A 25,623-nucleotide genomic window follows, 5' to 3' on the forward strand; every position below is an offset into this window, starting at 1 on the left:
GAAGTTGGAAACCAATGCCTTAATTCTGTGTTGATATTAACACGGGAGCAGCAGTGGTCATAGTAGCTGGGGTTTTTGAACTTTGCTTGGGCACATCTCCCTTAAACATCCCCATCCTCCTGGGCAAAGCTGGGTCGAAAGAAAGAGGTTTGATGGGGCTTGTGTGTTTATTCTGCTAGGGTTGACGGTCTAGCTTCTCTACAACCATCACACAAAGCATACACGAGGGCTTATGACAGTCTCCAATTTCAGGGAACTTACCTTCACTGCCCAAGCAGGCTTTCCAAAGTTCCAAGTCATCCAAAAGCCAGTTTCAGAGGCCAGAAGTTAGAAATCATTCTCTGACCAGTCACTCAAATCTTACTCTGTGCCTAAGTCTCAAATGTTTGTCAACAGAAACCAAACAGGCCAGAGAATCTTGTCTACAGCCCAGGAGGGAGAGTTCCAATGAAGGCAGAATAGGTTACCGTATCCACTCCTCAAATATGCCTCATGTCAAAGAGAATGATTCCTGAAATCAAAAGTGTGTGTGTGTGTGTGTGTGTGTGTGTGTGTGTGTGTGTGTGTGTGTGTGTGTGTGTGTGTGTGTGTGTTAGGGAGCACTTGCCTTTGCTGGCATGTGTGGAGGCTAAAGGCTGACATTGGGACATCTTCCACAATCACCATACCTTTTGACTCAAAGTCTCTCAGTGTACTTGGAGCTTGATTGGTGTTCTGCTACACAGACTGGCCAATCAGCCCCCAGGATTCTCCTGCCCCGCCCATTCCCAGCACTGCAGTTGCAGGCACTCACTTCTGTGCTTGGCTTTTTCTGTAGGTGCTGGAGGTTGGAACTCTGGTTCTCAAGTGTGTGCAGAAGACGCTTTACCACAGAGCCATCTCCCAGCCCCATATTTTTAAAGCCAGGAACTGAGTGGCTGACTAAAGCAGAACAGACACAGAGTTAAAGGTTGGGGCCAAGAGGATCGGAGCTGCTGCCTGGATATCCCAGATCCATACAGGAAACGCAGACACACAGAAGTCAGTTTAGCATTGCTGGGTTTTAAACATGACTCTGGGGGTGGAGAAGCTGAGGCCAGGCTAGCAGCTGTTGTCACAGGATCACTCGTTTGGACAGCTGCTGGATCACTGCTGGGCACCAGGGCAGTGGACCAAGAGGCTCGGAAATGCTAGAATGGGAGGAAGGAAGGCTGGCTGTGGACAAGCCAGCCCAGCGTGAAGTGCCAAGGAGCACAAAGGTCACACGCTTATAGCCAACCAGAATCTGTGTCCTGTGTTTCAAAAGATAAATCCAGGGGGCCTAACCTATGAATACTTCACTCCGGCATGGCAGGCATATTAAAAACAAAACAAACTACTCAAATCCACAGTGTCGTGTTTCATGTGCATTCATGCCAACATGCACAAGCCAACACCTCTGGCTTATGTTCCAAGACAATAGGGATTGCTGACTTGCAATTACAGCCTTATCTTATACGAGCGATTCCAATGAGCTTCCCCTTTGTCCCCACTGTCTCCATTTACCCAAACAGAGTTGGAGGACACTCATAAAAGATGACATCTAACCGAGATGCGACAGATAACAGGACCATAAAACTCAGAAAGAACAAAACGAAGGCTTCCTTCTTTCTTAGCTTGATAAGTTATGGATTATCATTAACCCACCTTGCCAAAATAGAGAAACAGCAATCCAAGTAACCCACTTTTGATAAAATCAGGCAAACTGCACCCATTTACGTTCCAATGGAGAAATACCAATGAAGGACACCTTGACTCACAGAGGAGGCCCACCAGGCAAAGGAACCGATATAACAACCTTAAAATCTGAAACAACGTAAAAGTTTGTTGTTCCTGTTTTTATTTTGTTATTTGAGACAGGGTCTCATGTAGACCAGGCTAGCCTTTAACTCTAGACTTCTTGCCTCCACCTCCCAAGTCCTGGGCTTATGGGCATGTGGCAGCATGACCCACTTGTAAAGATATTTCAAAGGTGGCTGTGCATTTGGAAATGGGACTTCCTACTTGACACTCTAGTGATGGCCGTTAAGTACAGCATATTAGTTGAGCATTCTCTTCTCCTCTTGTGATCACATTCCAGCCATTTCTAAATTCAGATTCTTTGGGGCTTGGTGGAGTGTGTCCTAAACCTCAATATCTAGGAGGCAGAGGTAGGAGGATCATATGAATTTGAGGTTAGCCTAGTTTACATAGTGAGTTTTAGGCCAGCCTCAGTCTCAGCAAGCAGGCAAGCAAAACGACAAAACTCTCAGACTCCTCTTTCTCCTTTTCTTCTGAAAAGGGGAACAGCATTAAGTTGATTTAAATGTTTTTGAAAGGGGCTGGAGAGATGGCTTAGTGGTTAAGAGCACTGACTGCTCTTCCAGAGGTCCTGAGTTCAATTCCCAGCAAGCACATGGTGGCTCACAACCATCTGTAATGAGATCTGATGCCCTCTTCTGGTGTGTCTGAAGACAGCAACAATGTATCCATAATAAATAAATAAATAAATAAATAAAGTTTTAAAAAATGTTTTTGAAAAAGGCTATGAAGGGGTGATGGCAGTATAGGCCTGGAATCTCATTTCTAAGGATACCAACACAGAAGGACCATGAGTTTGAGGCCAGCTCTGGGAACATAGTGAGAGCTTGTCTGAAACAAGACAAAACAAGATGTGGGCCATGGTGTTTAAAGTTGTACAGGCATCAAAGTAGAATTTGGCTGTTACTGGAACCCTGACGGCGTACAAGATTCCATGACACTCATGCATCTTTACCAAAAGTGCCACTCAGTAAAGCACCCTCTTAGCGGTTTCCCCCATGGCAGCCGATCCACTTATGAGAAGGAATCCCCACCAGGCTGTCACGTGCTGCTGTGCACACTAATGGGTGTTGAATGTGTGCCACATAAGGTTGTAAAAGAAACAACAGGACAGAGAAAGGAAAGCATGTGGGAACGGCTCATAACAATACGTCTCAGGACATTGAGTGGCTGAGCTATATTTCAAATGCCAGGAGGCAAAAAGAAAAAAAATAATAATACTGAGAAGTGTGACGTGAGCCATTGAGCAAGTTAAGGCACTAAATTCTCATGTCACCCTCTGACCATATGGCCTGTTTCTCAACAAGATAAACCTTATATAACAATTAAATCCCAGGCGTTTTAAGCTAAACCAATCATACATCAGAAACAATTTTTAGAAAATCATGTACTCACCGAGGGAAAATGAGGGCTATAGTCTGAAAGAGAAAGGAGGAAAAAGAAGAACGTTAGTTTCCTGGTGACAATGTGGGTACTCACCTGGGTCTCCTATTTCCAACAGGGCTGGTCCCTGACACCCTTTTCGGGGTCTCCTGGAGACTGCTTAATCGTGATAGTAATTTCTTCTTGCTGCATGCATAGGCTTTCAACACCTATGTCCTGCACCAGATCTTCTCGTGCTCCCTTGCAGCCAATTGAGGGTGGAACGTGGCTCCCCGGGGTCTGAAGTGTTTCATACCCAGCCCTCAAGGACCTGACTTCCACAGGTCATTAACCCTAGTGAGGGGTGTAAGGTCTCACCCGAAGCAGTCCCCATACCTTCCCTGGAGATGGCCTTTCAAGCTAGAGGTACCTTTTCACTCCACGCCCCTGCTGTCATCTCTGTCTAGCTTAAGCCGTGTGCTCTTCCCATTTAAAAGAATTATTAGTATATAATTTGCATATATAATACTTGCCCACCTAGAATGCATAATTTAGTGGTTTCTAGTATACTCAGGTATTTAGTAAGCCTCATTAAAATCTAATGTTAGAGGCTGGAGAGATGGCTCAGCCCAACAGCTTGCTGCTCTTGCAGAGGACTAGAATTGGCTTCCCACCACAGACAAGATCCACAACCATCTGTAGCTCTAGTTCCAAGGGGTATATTATCTGCTTCTCCTTTCCTCAGGGTCTGCACACATGTGTACACAGGCATACCATGCAGGTAAAACACTCCATGCACATCGAAATAAAATTAATTTAAAAAAAAAGACTTACTAATCTAAGACCATTTTAATCATCCAAAAAGAAGACACACTCTCATGAGTTCGCTGTCCACCACTCTGGCTTCGCCCTGACCTCTGATCACCACTTAGCTACTTTCTGTGGATTTCCCCATCCTGACATTTGGCAGAAATAGTTTCACATGTAGAAATAGGCATTTTGCAATGAGATTCTTTCACTGAGAATAATGTTCCTGAGTCCCACCCATCCCATAGAATGCTCTAGTGCTTCACTCGCTTTTACTAACAAATACTTCACCCCCACAGCCTGTTTATCCGTACGTCGGCTGATAGATACAACCCTGTGTTCCTGTTGGTGAAGCAGGTAACCTCCCATGAGGCTTATCAGCCTTTCACCTGCCTGCGATGGAGATGTGGCTGGGTTACGATTACTCACTTAAACAGTTAAAGGGTAGGATCAATTTTCAGTTGTCTCTATTTTAAAATAGCTGGCTCGGTCCACGCTGCTTTCTACCAGATTGCTTGGGATGATAGTGCTGGCAAGGCTAGTTGCTTTAAAACAAATTTAACAATGTCTCTGCAGCACAAATTATATCAAGTTATTATAAATTATTATATGGTTACAAATTTAGAAGGTAACTTAGGAAATAGTCTTAAAGTCGCAGAAGCAGAAAACTAATTCAGGTAACTGAGAAATGTCAAATCTGCTCGGGAAAATCTGTACTCATGATACTTCCAAAGGCATGAAGGCTATCTGCTTTGGTCCTTAATATGTAACATTGCTCTGGGAATCTTAGCCAATGTAATAAAGCAAGGGAAAAAAATACAAGACATCGGAACTAAAAAGGAGACTTGTAAAGTGTATTTCTGAGGTGGCATAATGATCTAGGTAGAGAATCCTAAAGAATAAAAAAGCCCCTATTGCCAAGGCATGCACTTAGCTCACAGGACAAAGAGAGCTCACAGGTATCAACAGCATTACACGGAGGGAACAATGGTAGTCCTCTACTTAGGGAAACTGACAGTCCCAGCATCACACATTCATGTGTTAACAACAAACCAACAGCATTCACGATCTATCGGTAGCATCTGACACCGTGTGCTATCATGTCATTCCCTAGGGAAGGAATCAAAAATACTGAAGAGGCAGAATGCCGAATCACATAGAGTTACAGAGGGTTCCCAGCATGCCACAGGGCCCCACATAACATAACACCCAAACCCAAGGCAGAGGCCGAGTGTTGGGCAGAAAGTGGTTAATGTGGATAAAACTGACTTTTGTAGAACAGTTTATTATAAAACCTCACCCCTTTCACTCACCCTAGAATACCCAGAGACGATGCTTGCAGGACTGCTTGCTTGGAAGTCAGGCAATGGGAAAAACCAAGGTGGACACTGCCTCCACATTCCCAGGGTAATTGACAAGAACGCTCAACATTACCTTCCAATGCCATGTTGACTCATTTCAATAAGGAATAAAGCCCGGTAACACACAGAGATTTTGGGGGACAGGACTACAGCTAGAGGCACAAGGCTGGGTCAAACCAGACTAAAACCACAAAGGAAAAAGCTAGTTTAGTGTGGAAGCATAGGCTGTTTTGTCAATATCTAGATAAACAACCAAATACAAATGATAACTCGAAACCCAACTTTGAAGTAATGTGGTTTTTGTTTTTAAAAGTTTGACTCCCCGGAACTTCAGGTAGTACAATGAGATAAGCATTCTTGGTCTGTACTTCATGCATGATCAAATAACTGTCTGTTCCTCTTAGAGCAGAACTAAAGCAAAACCACCCCCAAAACAGACTCTACAATAAACCTTTCCGAACTATACATTTCCTTTAGCCCGAGGCCTTGTAGACAGTCCTCCTTTCGCTGAGCAAAAACCTCTAAAAATGCACACGAAACATTTAAAACCTGGCGGTCGAGGTGGCAGTTGATGTGGGCAGTTTGTTCAACATCCTTCCACAGAATAGACGCTTCCTGCTCTTATCTTGAAAGCCAGCATCCTCCAAAAAGGGGAAGGAGGGAGGAGGGGTCGGGGAGGTGGGGGACAGCTTCTGTTGTTTCCTCCCCTCCACACCTCATAGCTATCCTATGAGTCAAGGGAGTGTTCCCCAAAGATGGGGTCCCTGCAGCCTGTGGTGTGAGGAGGTGGGGGAGTAGGAGCTCCTCCGGCCTACTACTCTTGGTCGCAACTCCTGGCCTTGCTTGCTCATAGTTTGGGGTTGTAGCTCTTAGTGAAGCTATAATTCCTTCAGGGCAGTCACTGTCTTCCCTCTCTTAAGTTCCTAGTGTCCAGGGCGCTGCTTGCCACAGCCTGGAATGATATTCTGCTACAGGCAGATTTATTTCTCAAAATTCCTCCCAGGTCCACTGTCTTTCTTCATCTAGAATACCTGGAAAGAGCCAAAGAGGCCACATCTCTCCTCTGGGGAGGGATACATCTTTGAGAGAGGTCTGAGCTGACCCACCTCAGAGGAAGAGCTGTGTTGGGTGGTGCAGGCTACATCCATTCAGAACAGAGAGAGAGGAAGCCTGGCTTACTCTGGGAAAGAGGCTGGTGACCGCATCAGAAAGGGGAAATCCACCCTGAGGAAAGCCTGAGGGGCAGGCAAGGTCAGGCCCAGGAAGAGCGCTCCCAAAGGAAGTGACCAGCAGCTAGGCTTGGCTCTGATGGTTCCCGAGATAGAAGGACCCAGCAAATGGAGTTACTGTGCAGCCAAGCTTCATAAAAAGGACAATCAAGTGTAGTGTTAGAAGTCCACAGAACTGCGCTGGCTGAGGATAAAGTTACAGTTGCTGTTGAGGTGGATAGAGCTCGCCAATCCTTCTGAACTCAGACAAAAGACTGGTGTCTTTGCATACACCAGTGGCCCACGTGCATCTCGGGCAATCCTGTGGGCAGCATTTTGCTGCCTGTAGCTTATCTATCTACAGACTTTTCTTTTGAATGGGCGGTAAGATTTTAAAAATTGTGGAAGCGCTTGCATTTTATGTTAAAACTCTTGCACACATTTTTCATATGCATCACAGACCTTAAATGCGAACATTTTTATGACAGTTGAAGATTCCATGAAGCAAAAGGCACACAAAACACCATGTGGGAAAATACCGGGGACATTGGCCTTGAACAAATCTTACTGTGAATAATCAGACCTGGCCAAGTTCCTCCATTCTGGCTGTGTTCTGGCTGTCTTCTCTTGGGACTCCGGTTTGCCCAGAAGGCACTGGTAAATGAGTCAAGACCTCTGGGGGAAGCAAGAATTGCTATCCGCTGTCAGTCATAGTAACCCTCAAGCCCAATCACCATACCCATGAATGTACAAACTGGCTAAACAGCAGGGCACTGCTAGGAATAGAATAATAACCAAGGCCCTATCTGGAGAACCACAGGCAATGAATGGGGGATGGCTGTGCCCCAGCCATGCCTCAGGCTTGCCTGCATTCCATCAGACAGCCACACTGTGCTGCCAGGGGGTGTGGAGTGCTGAGAGCGTGTCATGTTTCCTAATCTCCGAGGCTGCAGATTGCCCAGATCTCGCACTGCCAAGTCTCACAGTTTTCTTGTTTACCTTGTAGATACCAGCAAAGCTGCTACTTTTCCATCTTCGGATGCACTGAAGAACAGGAAAGAGTGGCTGAATGTAGAGGAGGAGTCTCCCTACACAAAGGAGTGTGGAAAGATGTTCCTCTGCCTATCTCTGCCTATCTCATAAGTTCAAGCTGCCCAGACAAGGAGAAGAACTTTTGCAACGGTGTCACCAAGGTTACATCGCCTCACTATCCATTTGTCAACCCGAACAGACAAGCAACACACTTTCTAAATGTTGGGCAATTTCTAGCAATCATTCCCGGGCAAGACACCTGCTTGCTCTCCACCCAAATACATAAGATACTTCACTAACTGCTCACTGTGGGGTGCCCTCTTTGCATATTAGTAAGCTAGGGGAACCCTTGTTTGCAAGCACAGGCCCAGTGTTGTCCGTATTGCAACATCTGTCTACAGAGTTATGATTGCCCCGGAATTTAGGGGCACTGCAGTTCGGATCTATTCTCCTCAGAGGCACGGATGCTCTCGGCCTCAGACGAATGCTAATGATTGGCTCATCTCTTGGTGCAGGGCACACACACTTTTCAGGTAGTGATAGAGCGACAGTCACTGTCACGGCTTGGACCTGTGTTATTGTTGACTGTTGTTTTCCCCCATTTTTATCTTTTCCCCCAGGAGCTGCTTCCTTGTGGGCTCCTGTCCTCAAAGGTAGAGCAGTGTGAACGGTCGCATCAAGCTCCTTGGAGAGGTATCACAACGAGGGCCACTTCAGCCTCTCAGGACTCCCAGGAGGAATCCATTACTGGAGCTGTTCTGTAGATAGAGAAACTGAGGCCCAAGCATAGAATCATTTGCTACAAAGAGTCCCACCCCTGAGCAGGACAGTGGCCCCAGAGCTGGTTTATAAACTTTGCTGCCTCCTTGGGCTCGTCCTGGACAAAAGTGGATGCATGAGGTCATTAGAAACAGAAGGACCCTCTGCCTCGTCTGTCAGTACTTGCTCATGCCCCAAGCTCATCTAGACTGAGGATGCTCAACTGGGATTTGCCTTCTGACCACAGCACACACAGCTAAGGCACAGACGGCTCCATGGGCCAACCCCATCACCTCTCAAATCCACAATTTTTTACTTCCAATAACGCAGAGCTGAGCTCCGGGTCTTGCAGGGAGATTCCAAGCATCATGACGTGGACGTGACTTAGGAAGACAGGACCAGTGAAGCTTACTCATTCTATCTCAGAAGGTGCGACCCCATCAACTGCCAGCCCACTTTGGAAGGACCCAAAGTGTAAGGAATGGAAACCTCCTCTAGGTGGAGACATGCCCCTGTGTCCTCCTTTAAGGGTTTTAATGCAGTGGGGCAGGCCATGGAAGATGGGTTCACCTACATTAGCCGATGCACTTTTCCTTTCCATGATCCTTACCTTCTAAGGCAGTCTCTATGATTGGCTATAGGGTTTGTCTAGGTCTATTGGCCTTTCTGAGGTCTGACTCTGAATGGTGTAACTGTTTCTTTTTCTTTTGGGTGCTGGCCAGGGCCTAAGTATGCTTCCTAACTCCCTAAGGCCTTGGATTTCCTTGGTTCTTTTTTAAAGCGCCTTCTCTGCTGTGTTTGCCACCAAGTGGCTGACCTGCAACTTTATCCCACGCTGTATCATCTTCGTGCCTTCTCCATTCTTCTCTCTTCCAGCAGCTGCAAGATTTACAGCTTGCTAGCGCTGGTCTTTTCCTTTTCAAGGCCAATAAATTATCCCCGAGCTTCCATTTGAATCTGTTCTTTGCCCTCTAGCTTCGAGGATTCTTGAGTTCTTTTATTAATAAGACTAAGAACCCCGAGAGGGGACCCCTATTTCCTGGGTAGCATAGAATGGCTCCCCAAGATCCAACAGCAACACTTCTTTCCTGCCTTTTAATTCTTTAATTGGCAGAGGAAACCAACCTGTCCCTGCACCCTTAGACAGCATCCAAAGGACGAAAGGCTGTCAGAATTTAAAGAAAAAATCCATAACACCCACTCTACTAACAATGGCCCCATTTTCTTTGCAGCACTAGACAAACGAACACTTCTCATACAGAGCCCCCATGGGTTCTTGGGCTAAACCATGCAGCTTCATTGGATATCCACCACTAACTTCCACAATGGAGTTATTTGTCAATTTGTCCCTTGCCCCTACTCCCAGGTTTGAGTGACATACCTATGACCAAATCTCCTTTACTGGCCACACTCCATTAAAGAGGGCCACAGTCCCTTTCACCCCCACTTCCATGCTCTGGAGCTGCCCATAGATGTCTTGCTTCCTGGATGCTCTCTTTCTCCTTACCCATGACTCCATTTAAGAGTGGGAAACAGAGCAGAGCTCCGCTATGTCCCATGGTCATTCTAGGCAAGGCCCTTCCCACACTGGTCTTTTCATTGATAGCTTGCAGGCTCTGGTTTTCTGCCCCATAGTCTCTGTACTGCCTGGCTTTGTGTGTCAACTTGACACAAGCTGGAGTTATCACAGAGAAAGGAGCCTCCCTTGAGGAAATGGCTCCATGAAATTCAGCTGTAAGGCATTTTGTTAGTGATTAAGTGGGGAGGACCCAGCTCACTGTGGGTGGCGCCATCCCTGGGCTGGTAGTCTTGGGTTCTATAAGAAAGCAAGGTGAGCAAGCCAGGGGAAGCAAGCCAGTAAATAACATCCCTCCATGGCCTCTACATCAGCTCCTGCTTCCTGACCTGCTTGAGTTCCAGTCCTGACTTCCTTTGGTGATGAAACAGCAATGTGGAAGTGTAAGTGGAGTAAACCCTTTCCTCCCCAACTCCCTTCTTGGCCATGATGTTTTGTGCAGGAATAGAAACCTTGACTAAGACAAGGCCCCAACATCTTTACCCTAAGAAAAACAACAGATACAATTTAATCTTTTCTCTGCTACTTTCCGCTTGTGTACAGATACTGCTGTGTGGGATAAAAATGACCCCAAGACAATTTGGTGTTCACAGGAACACGAGGACTCAGCCAACTGAAGTGTGCTTTTCAGCTCGTTGCCTAGGACACGTGTCCGTGGAGAGGTGCTTCATAAAGGACTCAAAGAGCTAGACTTTCTCCTAGTGAAACCGGTGAGATGGTGCTTGGCCCGGGAGAACAGTCCATGGCCTCTGGTCTCATGCTTAGGCCATTCTCTAAACCGTGCTGGAGACTGGGCCGAAGGGATCCACTGACAGTAGAGTACACCCAGGCCCAGTGGCCACCCCGAGCGAAGCTGAATGCCTTCCCTAGGCGATGGATTGGGACAGATAAGAAAGAGTATATAGGTCCTTATCAGAATCTAGACCCTCCCAGAGAAGGAAGATGTCACAGTGACTGCCTCTAGAGGCCCCCACTCACAGGAAAGACATAATCCTGCCCCCCAAGCACACTGCCATGTCTGAATTTCCTCATGCTGTGCTATATCACCCGAACCTGTCAGGTTCCTCTCTTCCCCTCTCATCTGTGTCCTCCAGACTTCCTGGATCTCCCACTCCTGGCACTCTTATCTCTTTAGCACTCTCTCTCTCTCTCTCTCTCTCTCTCTCTCTCTCTCTCCTTCCACCCCCCTCTCTCTGTGGTTTTGTTTCCCAACAGCACCTCCCTAGCCACATCTCACCCGCAAGACGGTAAAGAATGAGAAAGTCATGTTTGTCACCACAGCAGCCAACCTGAATGGGGGGCTGTGCTCCACACTTTACAGGTGACAAGAATGAGAGGCAGACATTCGCTGACACAGAAGCCTTGGTTGGGGAAATCTCTGAGCAGAAACTGCAACCACCGGAATCTCTTTTCGTGTCTAACCATTTCTGAGTGCATTCTAGTAGCTCAGAGCATCCCGGAGGATGAATGGATAAAATGCCTAGGTTGGTATTTAACATATACTGGATGAATGCTGGGTGATATTGACAGGTCAACTGGTAAGAATTGAGAAGTTAAAAACAGCAGCAGCAACAGCAACAACAACAACAAAAACCACCCACAGACCCTCACGGTCTTAAGTCTAAAAGAGATGCTTACGGATGTCACTGGTGGGTGGCATTGGACACTAGATGGTGGCAAGCCCAGGGTGGGAAATGACACTGAAGCACAGCACCCAGGTTGCCTTGCACCTGGCAGTTTCCCGCCTCAGAGGCACAGGGACCTGACTAGAGCACTCCTCATAGACATGCAGGGATATTACTCAGGAACTGAGATAAGACATTCGTGTCATAAGAAAAGGGGAAGGCATTCCTGAACTTAAGTTTATAAGACATTGCTGAGAAAGATTTTGACAACGATGAAACCACTTAAGAGGAAGATCTGCCAGTCAAGTAGTCATTTAGCAAGAGCACCCTCAAATATTTTGGTGCAGCGATCTTCCAACCCCCCGCCCCGCCCCGTTTGACTCAAGCCATGGAAGTAGTCCATTATAAAATTCACAGAACTGAGCCTCATGCTAGGAGAGGGAGAGAAAGAGCAGAAGGCATAGTGAGCGTCAGCTGCATCGTTTAGAGGGAAAGCTGTGTTTCTCTCCTTAAACAGTTCCTAATGAAACACACACTTCCAGAGGCTTTACAGACCGGGGAGCTGTGAGCAAACACCATCTCCAGCCTTGATGGGTGTTGCACAAGGCATGCACCTACACCCTCCAACCCCACTGAGAAAGTTCCGTGAACTCAGCAGGAATCCTTCCTCCTCCTCCACAGAAAAGAACACTGCTGTATTCATCAGACAACAGAAACTGCATTATGACAGAAGTTTGCACTGCTCCGCGCCGGAACAATACGCTGCAATGCCAGCACAGAGTTTCACTGAATTCTGCTTCCATCACCTAGAAAGATCAACTGCCCGCTTCCTCGGCCAGGCAGTACAGCCATAACTTCAAAGGAAATTGTCTCCTTCAAACCAGAAAACCATCTCACATGTGCGGCGAGCTGCTGGTTGCAGAGCTGGTGATTCTGGGCCTTAGCAGAGAGCAAAGATGACAGAGGTCAGACAGAGTTGGCCTGCTGGGTACCTGGCTTTTGATTGCCACCCACGAGTCTGGCAGTCCTTCTGTGGTCCACAGTCTGAGGGAGCAAGGATGGGGCAGCAAGAACCAGTCTTGCCCACAGACACAGGGAAGGCTGGGGCCCGGAGCAGAGGGCCGGACGGCTCTAGTCTCTGTACCTGAAGTCACTGAGGCAGCTTTGCCCTGACGATCTAAAAAGACAGCATTGTAGGAGTGAATTTAGAATCTGAGGGGGTGAGGCCCAGAGATGGAAAAGAAAGAGTTCTTATACCCAACTGTGGCCTGGGCAAGGCCAGATACCAACCCTAAGCACATTTACTGGACAATCTAGAATTTTATAGGGTGGGTCCAGGGCTTCATGCTCCCGTGGAGAACCGTGAACGTAGTTCAGGGTCACCAACTTAGTTTAAACTTTGAGGATTTATTTTGCAAGTTCATTTGTGGAACTCATCCATGCCGTTCTACGGTAATACCCTGCACAGATGTCAAAATGCTGGGCATACCACATTTATCCAATATTCTACCTGATTCTCTTGACACGTCTGAGGTGACTGGCTTGAGTAAGAGAACTAGCCAGAATCCACATCCAGCCCAGGATAAGTGGAAAGCTCCCGATCTTGTTTGTTTGTTTGTTTGTTTTGTTTTGAGACAGGGTTTCTCTGTGTAGCCCTGGCTATGCTGGAACTCATTCTGTAGACTAGGCTCACCTCGAACTTCCCAAATGCTGGGATTAAGGGTGTGTACCGCTACCGCTCAGCCAAAACCCCCAATCTTAGGAAGACTCTACCAGATCTTTGGGGCCAGGCTAGGAACCACTTCCTGAGAGACGAATGGTGGCAGGAGGACTCTTTTCCAGACAGAGCCAGAGGAAGTGGTCAGTAGCCAGCAGACAGAGGAAGGGCTCTGACCATGACACTTCCCTCCCCATAAGGTTCTGTGGTCAAGCACCACCACATCCTTAAAAGGCCATCTACCAGTGGTACCCCCAACAAAAACCAAGTGTCACCCCCAGCTCATTAAAGACTCAAGACCAAATTCAAGAAAAGTCCTGCAGAATCTACTGAGGCTGAGAGCCCAAGCTGGGTGAAATTCTGAAAGCTGAATTTGTGCAACTGCATGAAGTCCAGTGCTATGCCCAAGTGTGGAGATTGAGTGGCATCAGAGAGTGCTAATGGACACTTTTCTCTGGCAGGGACTTACCTGATTTGAGTGAGCATTGCCTGGCTGGGCTCTTGAGCCACTACAAAGCTGGGAGCGCCACGTTAGAACTGGCCTTGTTCTACTACGACATTTCTTGTACTCGAGAATCTCCCCATGAGCCACACTGACAGGCACAGGGTCCTTGTATCAGTAGTTTTGCTGTCTGAGGTATCAGTTAGTCAATTGTGGTTCAAAAACAACACATAGAAGTTTCCAGAAATAAAGACTCCATACATTGTAAATGCCTCCCCTTTCTGACAGTTAGGAAATCTCTTACTACGCTTGACTCACATCTTTGCCCAGATTATCTCTGTGGTGTGCATTGGCCACTTAGTAGCTACTTCCCTTGGTGGATTGATACTTATTTTAATGATCAGATCTCACAGCGAAACAGGTATTTTTAAACACAGTGTGTTGCTGGAATTGTCATATTTTATTATTAGCTATGGTTGTAAATCTCATATTATGCCCTATTAAAACGTGAACTTCCTCATAGATGTGGATGCATGGGAACAAAGCCCATGGTACCCCTGGGGCTTGCCGATTATCCAAGCTTTTAAGCATTCACTGGGAGGTATTAGAATGCATCCCCGAGGGACACGGGCGTGGTGTCTAACATTCATCACAGGACTAGATGGGAGTTTGCCAGGACCGTCCTCACGTAAGCACTCATTCTTCCTAGGCTCTGATGTCCCAAGCCCTGAAACCATGGCAGCCGCACGGCCTGGACACCTGAACATGGATGGTTCTTGTTCCTCATGTCTTCACCATGTGCCGAACACCAGGCAGGCACCGTCTCGCTGGTCACTTGTTATAGAATGGAAAACTAAGAAAGACCTTCTCCAACTTAGAAAGGAAACTCCCGTTGTGTGGATGGTGTCCCCAGTGGGTATGTCAAATTCTGGCCCAACTGTCCCCTCACTGGTCTGTGCCCACAGACTTGGATGTGAGTGCTGGAAGTTAGTGTTGTCAGCCTGTCAATGTCACATTAGTATGGCAAGTACTCGTGACCAATGGCGTCCACGCTCATGTCAAGATCCTGCTTAATACTTCAATTCAGGACCTCTGTGTGTGACACAGGACACAGAGTGTTAAGGTGTTGTATGTAGATGGGGACACCTCAGGGTGATGATTGAAGAAAATTCTGTAACATGAGGTCACTACAACCACACAGAAGTTCATCTAACCTCAGCTCTAGGCAAATTGTACAGGGTACGGGATCATGGACCGGTGGGTAAAATACACAAGGGCCTGAGTGCACACTCTCGGAATCCATGTTAAAAACTGAGCATGGTGGTGTGTGTTGGTAACACCAGCACTGAGGAGCAGGACATAGAAGGGTTCCTGGAGCTCACTGCAGTTTATCTGAATCAGTGAGCTCCACGGTCAGTGAGAGACCCTGTCTCAAAATATAAGCCAGAGAGAAAATGAGGAACATGCAGTTTCCCCTTTGACCTCCACATGCATACCTGTACACACACATATGCATACATCCACATAACACATGCATATACCACACATCCAACACACACAAAGATGTGTATACCACACATTTAAGGCATAAACATATGCATATACCACACACACACGCACACACACACAGAGTTCCTCCAACAGATGTTCCTCATAAATAGGACTATTACCCACCTAAGAACAAGGGGACAATACCAGGACAATACTGGGTTGTTTTTGTGAATGTAGTCACAATGAGGGTCTGCACATTTCTAGCATGTTCAACTCAAAGTAAGGGGAACAAAAGAAGAGTCAAAACCAGAAGCTCAGATTTGGGAGAGTGTGTGGTTTTGTAAGTAGTGCTCAGCCATTCTTCCAGTTGGGTTGTGGTACGCCATTGATACACCAGTAGCTTCACATCACCCATCTGCTCCACTGGTGGCATTTGAGGAACTGCTCCCAGCTGAAGAAAGACGTACAGGGGGTGCGCATTGCTGATGGTGGTGATGAGGAGGTTAGTCCCCTGGGACAGGTGATGTGGGAGGAGAGAAGGGCTGGCCTCGAAGGGCAGGCACCCAGTCCTGGTGGCTTAGACTGTGTGAAGGGAGAACTTAGCTTGGAGCTGTGCTTCTGACTGATTCTGAAAACATCAACCAACTGCCACAGTGCTGCGGGGGTGATGCAAGAGTCCTCAGAGCAACCGCCTGCCTGCCACTGGCTAGCTTCTGTGACTGAGAGTGCTGCTGGGGACATCCAGCAGCCCAGTTTCTAGAAAGCCTCAGTGTGGTAAGGTGGTGCTTTATGGTTCCTCACCTTTGCTTTGCCTGGTAGAGGCCTGTATGTGTCAGAGGGAAACACCCATGCTCTTATGCTACTGTGTATGTGCATGCACACATTGTGTTTGTATGTATGAGAGCATGTATGTTGTATGTGCATATAATATAAATGTATGGAGTATGTATGCATGTGGTCTGCATGTACATTTGTCTGCATGTGTGAGAGTATGCATGTTGTATGTGTATATACTGTGTGTGTATGTTTTATATATTGCATATGTGTACATGTATGTGTGCATATGGTGTGCATGTTCAATGTGCCTGCATGTACGAAAGTGTGCATGTTGTATGTGCATATAGTATGTGTGTATGTGGTATGTGGGCCTGTTGTATACATGTATTTATATGTGCGTATATGGTATGTATGTATGCATGTGATATGCATGTTCATGTGCCTACATGTGTGTGTGTTTGTATTTTAAATTCCTCTATAAAAAAGGGATACGATTTCAGTTAACCTTTTGCATATTTGGTTTGAAGTTGTAAATAAAGCCAAATTTGGGGATTTCTAGGCAAAGAGAGTGAAAGAGGCATCCTCACCTCCCAATGCCAGCATCCCTGGAAGGAAGGCTCCTGGCTTTGCCTCCCCTGGCCAACAGCTCTGGGAACAAAGCCATGATTCTCTGGAGCCCATACGCTTTTCCTTAAAGTGTGGAGGCCTGCAGTTCTCTCAGGTCTCAGTTCACTGCCATTGTGATTTTTCAGCACAAATGGCCCCAGAGTGACCTTCTCCTTCATAGACCCCGATGAAAACAGTGCAGACCACCCAGGCCTCCTGCCTCACCTAGATCTTCTAAGGCTCTAGAGCCTCAGTTCTCAACCTGTGGGTTGGGTTGAGCCTCCTTGAGGGGGTCGAATATCAGATTTCCTGCATATCAAATATTTACATTATGATTCATAAAGGTAGCAAAATTACAATTATGAAGTAGCAACAAAATAATTTTATGGTTGGGGGTCACTGCAATATGAGGAACTGTATTAAAGGGTCAAGGGTCACAGCATTGGGAAGGCTGTGAACCACTGCTCTAGAGATTTTCCCTGAGCCCTGCACTCACTGAGCCCCACAGTAATGGAGTCATCAAACAGGGTGGACAGCTCCCCACGTCTCAGAATCTCCCTCCCCATCTCTCTGCATGTTATATCTTAAGGCAATAAAAGGTGAAAAGGATCGGCTAGCCCAGCACAGTATTGACTCCATTAGCCTTCCAATTTGAGTATCACATCTTAGGTTAGTAGCTTTCATCAAAGGGCTGATGCAAACCTGCTGTACAGTGGCAAGGGAGATATACTTACTGTCTTTTTAGTGGGAGAATGACAGGATAGGAATCATGGTTGCTAATATAACTGCTTACAGAATAAAAGCTGTCTTGAACCATAGTACGTAGTACCAGAAAAAAACAAAAAACAAAAAACAAAAACAAACAAAAAAACCAACCAACCAACCAACCAACCAACCAACCAAACAAACAAACAAACAAAAAAAACGCTTGCACTTCCTGAAAGACTAGGAAAGTTCTTTCACCCGGACTAGAACAATACAAGCCCTTGTTTCACTTCAGCCAGGAAGCTTAGGCAAGGTTGCAGTTTTCTCATCTCCGAGGGAGGAAAGGACCAGGCACTCGCTCTCCTGAGAGTCTGAACCTGCCTGGTGCTTCCACGGAAGTATTTCAATTTAATGCTCTCAGCCACCAGTTACTTTATCATAACCTTTGTCACAGTAGAATGAAGTCAGGAGCAAGTTGGGGAGGCAGCGTCTAACCCCAAATTCATTTAGACCATGAATGGTGCGACTGGGCTTGCTTTCTCTAAAGTGCCTAGTCAGGGAGAACGCAAATTGTAAATTACCAAAACAACAGCCAGCAGGAAGGGAGCTGGGTTCGGGGGTGGGGTCATGGTGGGGGTGGGGAAGGGCAGGGCGGGGTTTCCTTTCCTAGCCCTTGCTATTGGCTCCAGGAGTCAGAGGTGGAGTGCACAGGAAGAGTGGGGGAAAGCCTTTAGCAGTGTAGAGGCAGGGCTGGAAGGTTCCTCTCTGCTTTAGTGGTTGTGCTTTCACTGGATATCATGTCTCTTAACAGTGATTGTCACACAAGATGAATTATTTGTGTGTGTGTGCATGTGTGTGTATGCATCTATGTGGATGTGTGTGTGTGTGTGTGTGTGTGTGTGTGTGTGTGTGTGTTGGGTCATGTGCACATGTGTGCATATAGAGATCAGAGGCCAGTGTTGGGTGTCATTCCTCAGCCACCACCTGCCTTGTTTCCTTCTGACACAGGGCCTCTGGTTAATCTGGAACTTCCCAAGTAGATCAGTCTGGCTGGCTTGTGAGCCCAAGGGACCCACCTTTCTCAGTGTTCCTGGCACTAGGATTACAAGCACACAACATGGTGTCTAGTTATATGCATGGGTTCTGGGAACTGAATTCATGTCCTAGTGCATATAAGAAACACCCTTTATCAACGGAGCCATTTCCTCCATAGCCCCAGACAATGGCTTCCTAAAATCACCTCCGGCTTTCTAACACCTTGGGGTAGCATTACTTGCCATTGCTCTGTTTACTCAATCTCAGAGCACAGATGAAGTGAGCTCAAGACACTTCCTGACAGCTGAGAAACCCAATTACTCTGCTGAATTAGTAGACGCACCAAATTCCAAATGACTCGCCCTCAAGTGTGATGCCATCCTGAGCGCACAGATGTGAATTGGGAGCTGTTTGGCTTGGGAGTTTGAGAAGTCACTGTGGAGACCATCTTTCATCACACACACACACACACACACACACACACACACACACACACAGATTCATACATCGCCTCACACAGATATGCATGCACACACAGTCTCAGAGCAAAACAGACACATATGTAGACCCACATATGCATACACATATGTACACAAAGATGCAGACAGTCACATACACAGAGACCCACATATTCACACACAAACATATATACATCATACACACACACGTACTTACACACATACATACAAATATACATAACCCCCTCCTCCTATTCCTGAGTTCTTGGGTGCCTATGCCTTCTGGCCTCTATGATGAAAAGAGACTGTTGGCAGGGCATTTCCTGTTGGTGTCACAGATAACTATATGCACACTAACTCTGACCACACACACACACACACACACACACACACACACACACAGAGCCTACAACTGGGATATAGCCAGGGAAAGTCATTTAAATCCATTGGAAAGGCGGGTAATGCCTTGCACAGAGTAGGTGTTCAGTAAACATAAGAAGTACATCATATTCTATGCAATTTGAAACACGGGCAAACACTGGCAGAGATGGGGAAGGGATGATAATTGTAGCAGCAGGAGGCTTGGGGTAAGACCTGGGCACCCTAACTTCTGTGGTCTGAGTGTTAGATCCACAGTGGCTTCCTGTCAAGTTTCCACACATTTGCATGCCCACGATTTTCTGTAAATGTGTTATATTTCAATAAAGCTTACAAAAATTAATTTGACTTGACATTTTGGTGTATTATAACTGGCAATCACTTTTTATTCTGCACACACCAGGAAACAAGTGAACAAGGTTGTTTAGTTTGTCTTAAAACTCAATTTCAAACTATGGCCAACCGAGACTTGTTGCTGCCATCATCCAAGCATGCGAGCCTCCCTGCTGGATGGCAGATGACCATCAGAGTCAAGAGACCTGTGGGTATCACAAAACAGTGTGGCCCCCGACGTCACCCTAGAGTGTGTGCTGGTTTGTCCTCAGGGCCTTATTTCTAATAGACCAAGAGTTTTAGCTGGAGGCACAAACTATGGGCCTGGAGATAGTTTTCTGATTTAAATCACATTCATCATTTTAAAGAGGAATTGTGAATGGCAAGTTTTCACATCAAATGGAAGACTTGAGATGGGATGTCTGTTGGAGAGAGAGCTCCTCTCACATCCATGCTAGAGCTTGGTGTGCCATAACCACTAGGCTTTCATTCCTCCTCCTATCAGCACACGAAACCTTAGGAGGCAGTGGGCCATGCAGGCAGAAAACCAACCACACAAGTGTGCCATCGGAAACCCTGGGGGGTCTGTAGCTTCAGGAGTCAAACGAGGGTGTTCTCCTTCAGGGTGGCTGAGATGTTTATTGAACATCAGCAGATTTAGTCTTTTACAGTAAGTATGGGGCTGCCAACATGGGCACTACAGCCATCTGCTCACTTGTGGGCACTGGTGACACTGCAGAGGCTTCCAGGGTGTCCTGGAGGACCTAGACACTTTAAGGCAGGGTAAAGAAGCCGGGGGAGCTTGTGTAGATGGTGAAGAGACACCATTCCCAGGTGTCTGGCTGGCTGAGGCACCTGTACCCTCGATGTCTGATGACCTGTTGCAGGACAATGTGGGACACTGACAGGACCTTGATCCTGCAACACTCTGACACTGTCCACTAGGAGCTAGGTTGACTGGGGGACATAGCTTCAAACCTTAACTGCACTCAAGGGTCCCCATGCTTAGTGAAAATAAAGCCAGTGTCATCTTCTAATGACAGACCACTGAAGTGCACTGCACACCCATGCTTAAGAGTTAAACATAAGGGGCTGGAGAGACAGCTCAGCCGTTAAATGCACCGAATGCTCTTGCGAAGGACCCAGGTTTAGTTCCCAGCACCCACATGGCAATCTGTCACCCCAGTTCCAGAGGATCCAACACCATCTTCTGCCCCCCTACTAGCACCAGGCATGAACACGGCAACAGACATACAGGCAGACAAACACTCACACACAAAGTATAATTAAGTAAGTCTTTGGGAAAAAAAACCCTGCCATAAGCTGAATTAAAAATGGAACCATTTATGAGCTTGTGTTTTAACATAAGCTACACAAGGACAATAAAGGGAAGCCATTATTTCTTTCTCATAGAAAGAAACAATCGCTTCCCGTTATGAGTTGGGCTGCTGCCTCCTGCAAACACCAGCGATGTCATTGAAGGAGCAAGATTGAAAAAGGCTCTTCAGCCCCTGGCGAGGTGGGCGTGTACATTCCGTGCTCTCCCCCTCCTCCATTTCCACGGGGCTGCCAATCAATTTCAGAACTGAAAATAGCCACAGACAGGGAAGGAAGAGATCGGTTGGTTACCATGGGAGTTACTAATGAGGTTCTTCTTCTGTCTTTTAAAGATCCTTGCTATCCTCGTGACATTTGGAATGATAAAATTAAGGAAGGCAGCATCTATTTCCTGCCATTTGATAGTCACAAAAATATCATCAAGGAACTTTTGAGTTCAGATGCTTCTAAAGGAGATGCCACTTCCCATAGCAGTGAAGCTCTTGTTAAGCAATCTGACCTTGGGCAGACCTTCAGGGGTCAAGGTATACTCTCCGAAGGGTTCTGAGAAACTCTGGGACAGGGACTTGTAGACTCAAATCCATCATCCATGGAGGAGGGCTGACTGGCTGGCTGGTCCCTGTCACTCACAGAGACAGCAGAATTGTGACCTTCCAGCAGAAGCCAGTGTCGTGGAGCCTCTGATCACTGTGTTCTATAAAGTTCCATGTGATCACAAGCTCTTGCCAAGAGTGAAGTACCATGGCCTTAGCTAGTATAAAGGGCTTTTAAAAGAATCATTAAAGGGTCCAGAGAGATGGTTCAGTGGTCAACAATGCTTGCTGCTCTTCCAGAGCTCCTGGGTTTAATTCCCAGCACCCACACAGCGGCTCAGGACTGTCTGTCATTCCAGTTTCAATGTATCTGAAATTTTCCTCTGGTCTCTGCAGGCACCAGACGCACATCTGGTATAAAGACATACATATAGACAAAACTCTCCTTTATATAATAAATAAATTGGTAAAAAAATATTAGTAGAGTTTGTGTTCTCAAAGTCACAGTTTCAACTGCCATCAGCCTCAGCTCAGTGACAAGGATTTGTTATGTTATGTGGGATGTAAACTGTCCCTCATGGTATATGTACTATATATCATAAATACCAGCTGGTGGCACTGTCCTGAGAGTTGGTAGAAACTGTAGAAAATTAGGCCTCGCTAGAGAAGTGTGCCACCAGGAGTGTGCACCGCTGAATGGGATAGCTGGACCTTGTACTCTCTACTCCCTGTCCTCTACAAGGTGTGCAGTCCCTGCCACCGGTTCCTCCTGTCATCTCCCTGCCACAGATGGAGACTCACAGGGCCATGGAGCCATGGACTATACGCTCCCAAACTGTGGGCAAAATACTTCCCCTCTTCTGAAATTATTCTCTCAAGTGTTTCATTCACAGGGATGCAAACACAGCTCACGGCTGCCGTCTAATACGGCGCCTTTGGCTGCGAAGCGGATTGCCCAGGCAACGGTGTTTATTAATAAAGATGAAAATCCTTCCCCTAAAATTTCAAACTGTCCACGGGTAGGCAAGGGATTAAAAAAAATGAGGTGAAGACTTTCATTCATTCTTAGACACAGCTAGAAACATCGTCTCTAGAAATGCATTCCTAGAAGTTTGAAACGAATAATCCCCTGATGACTGAGGTGAGTCGGGAGCTGTGATTCTCTGGGCTCAACTGCAAACAGGACCCAGCTTTTCAGAGTGGGCTGCACGGCAAGGAGCTAGGAAGCTTCCAGAAGGGAGAATATGAAAGACTTTAAACGACCCTGGCATTTGCTTTCAAAGTAACTGAGGATCTTTGCAAAGGATACGAGGGCGGAGACTTTCAAGAGATGGCACTTGGATTTCCTTCCACAAGGGAGGGCAAAGCCAGGGTTTAGTTGCAGGCAGCTCCAGATACACACACACACACACACACACACACACACACACACACACACACACACGACTGTAAAGGTTCTCTGGCGGTCCAATGCAGACCACCCCAGCTTGTCGCTTTCACACTCGCAAACACACACACAGCGCTACACGTGCACACGCTCACACATGGTCACCATCACCCCCTACATTTGTATACCCGTGCACAGTTATGAATGCTCATTCATGCGTTCACACCTACACAAACACACCTACGTCCACACCCAACTACCCGTTCACACTGCCGCCACCACCACCACCACCCCTACATACACTCTTACCCACATATTCGAACTCTCACACATTCCCACCCCCTCTCTCTCTCATCTCCTCGCCCACACTCACACACCTCTCACTCACAAAATGCTGCCCCAGGTGAGGTGATTAATCACCCACCCCAGGATTGAAGGCACCCTTTCTGCCTCTGTGAACCTGCCAGCTCCGTTCTGTCATCCAAGCCAGACGCGGACAACTATTGTTACTATCTTTAAACTCTATTTCACGCCTGTGCCTGTGTGTGCGCTCCCATGAATGCTCCTGCACAGGTGCGGATGGAGGTCAGAGGTCAACGTCGACTGTCTCCTCAATTACCCTCCACTTACTGGGCTAATCCAACAGTGCAGCTTCCTCCAGGGACCGTGTCTCCACCGCCCATGGGCTGGAGTTACAGGTAGGCATTTGCATGAGTGCCACCACCCGAACGCTGGTCCAGTCCTCAGCAAGTGCTTCTCTTTCCTGCGGCAGGAGACTCATTTATCAAAGACACTGTTCACTCACTTAACAAGCATTGCTGAGCCCCTACTCTGTGCGGGGCTTTGCTTCAGGATGGACAAATCCTGAGGCTGGCTGATCATGTTGTCACACTAGGAGATAATATTTACTTAGACACCCGTCTTAGGGGAGACGCCCCCTGGCCTGGCCAGCAGTCAGGGAAGGTTTTCTGCAGGACATTTCTGCTGTCGTGTGACAAGCATAGCACACGAACCACCTCTGCCACAGCCTTGGGTGGCACAGTTCACACAGCCCCTGATGTGCCCTACAGGAGAAAGGCCCAGGAGGTACAGATCAACTGCTTGTTCCCGTATCTCTGGTCTCGAATGTCATCTGCGGCTTCCCCTAAAACTGGTTCTCAGATCTACATTTCCTCTCCATTCGTGTTTTGTAACTGGGGGCCCCGATTCTCTCTTCCCCAAATTCATTGTATTTAAATTTTCTAACATATCCTGCTGTCCCTTGGCCCTTGGATCCTGCTAACAGACAGCCTTCGTACATAACTGGGTCTTATTAAAACCCCGGGGCTTCTTGAGGTAGCTACTATGTTTTCAACAAGATAATCCTTTGTGTCCCCACCCCTGCCCTTCAGAGCCCTGAACATCAGGACACATATCATCTACCCCATCCTGTCCCCACCCCTGCCCTGCAGGTCCCTACTCACCAAGGCACACTCCAAACTACCCAACCCAACCCACAAGGGAGTTGGCCTCTTCCTCATTAGGGGATGCCACTGAGTGTCACCATGCAGTAGCAGAACCGCTAAGAATGCATGACTTGCTCCTCTGGGTAGGGCAACCTTTCTCACCTCACACAATGACGTGGCAGTTTTAAGAAAGAGCTCCCTGGCTTAGCAAACCTTGGGGATATTCCGTCTACATGGTCTGTATACAGGGGTAGAGAGGTTAGGTACCCAGACCTCTGTTCATCTTCTCCCTACCAAATAACCACCCAGTCCTAAGGGGCAGCTTTCTCCTTGACTCCTGGGCTCCAGTGAAGGAAAGAACCAAACCTTTCCTGCATCTCTCATCATTCAGTACTAAAATGTCCCAGTGTTGCACACAGGGCCACAGAGTCTCTCCCCCATCAGCCTCTCTGAGAAGCTGTTTTATGCCAAGAATCCAGCAGGTTCCCTCCCCGCCCTCACACACACTCACCCACTCATCCATCCATGCCTGCCAAGCACCCACCACATGCCTGGCCCTGCCAGAGTATGAGTGAGACAGCTCAGCTTCTCCCTAATGCTGCTGATAGACTTGTAGGAGATGAGAATAAATACATTAAGGTAAAATAAAAACAGCTTCGGCATCTCTCATCCAAAATGCTTGGGGCCATAGATGTTCCAGGCTTTGTTCTTCCCCCAGGATTTCTGAAATATTTGAGTATATCTAATGAGTTAGCTTGGGGATAGAACCTGGGGCTAAGCGTGAAAGGCATTTATGTGGAATACACAGGTATTTAGGTACTTCTGTACAACAGTGTGTGTGTGTGTGTGTGTGCATGTATGTATTTGTGTGTGTATGTATGTATATATTTGTGTGTGTATGTATTTGTATGTGTGTTTGTGTGTGTGTATGTATGTATTTGTGTGTGTGTGTGTGTGTGTATGTGTGTATGTATGTGTGTGTGTGTGTGTGTGTGTGTGTGTGTGTGTGTGTGTGTGTGTGTGTGTGTGTGTGTGTGTGTGTGTGTGTGTGTATGTATTTGTGTGTGTGTTTGTGTGTGTGTATGTATGTATTTGTGTGTGTATATATGTATGTATTTGTGTGTGTTTGTGTGTGTATATATATATGTATTTGTGTGTGTGTATATATGTATGTGTGTGTGTGTGTGTGTGTGTGGTCAGTCTCAGGTATTAATTTCTCAGGAGTGTCAACATTTTTTGATGTTTTGTTTGTTTATTTTTTGTTTGTTTGTTTGTTTGAGACAGGGAGCTTGCTAACTAGGCTAGCGAGCCCTAGAGATCTGCCTGTCTGCCACCTTGGTGTGTGATTACGAGCATGAACCACCACACATAGCTTTTTATGTGGATTCTGTAGACCAACTCAGGTTCTCAGGCTAATATGGCAAGTACTT

The 25,623-nt window shown here is 46.9% G+C and overlaps 1 protein-coding gene across 1 annotated transcript in view; it reads right to left on the minus strand.

Annotated features, from left to right (window-relative positions):
- Positions 1-2,708: 2,708 nt before the first annotated feature.
- LOC116893106 (serine/arginine repetitive matrix protein 3-like) overlaps positions 2,709-25,623 on the minus strand; it is a 66,885-nt gene continuing 43,970 nt past the window's right edge. Inside the window, exon 3 of the mRNA XM_032895045.1 lies at positions 2,709-3,236. Coding sequence (XP_032750936.1) covers positions 3,230-3,236 — 7 coding nt within the window. The 3' untranslated portion in view covers positions 2,709-3,229. The remainder of the gene's footprint in view (positions 3,237-25,623) is intronic.

This window comes from Rattus rattus, chromosome 2 (assembly GCF_011064425.1).
Source record: "Rattus rattus isolate New Zealand chromosome 2, Rrattus_CSIRO_v1, whole genome shotgun sequence".
Lineage (NCBI taxonomy): Eukaryota > Metazoa > Chordata > Mammalia > Rodentia > Muridae > Rattus > Rattus rattus.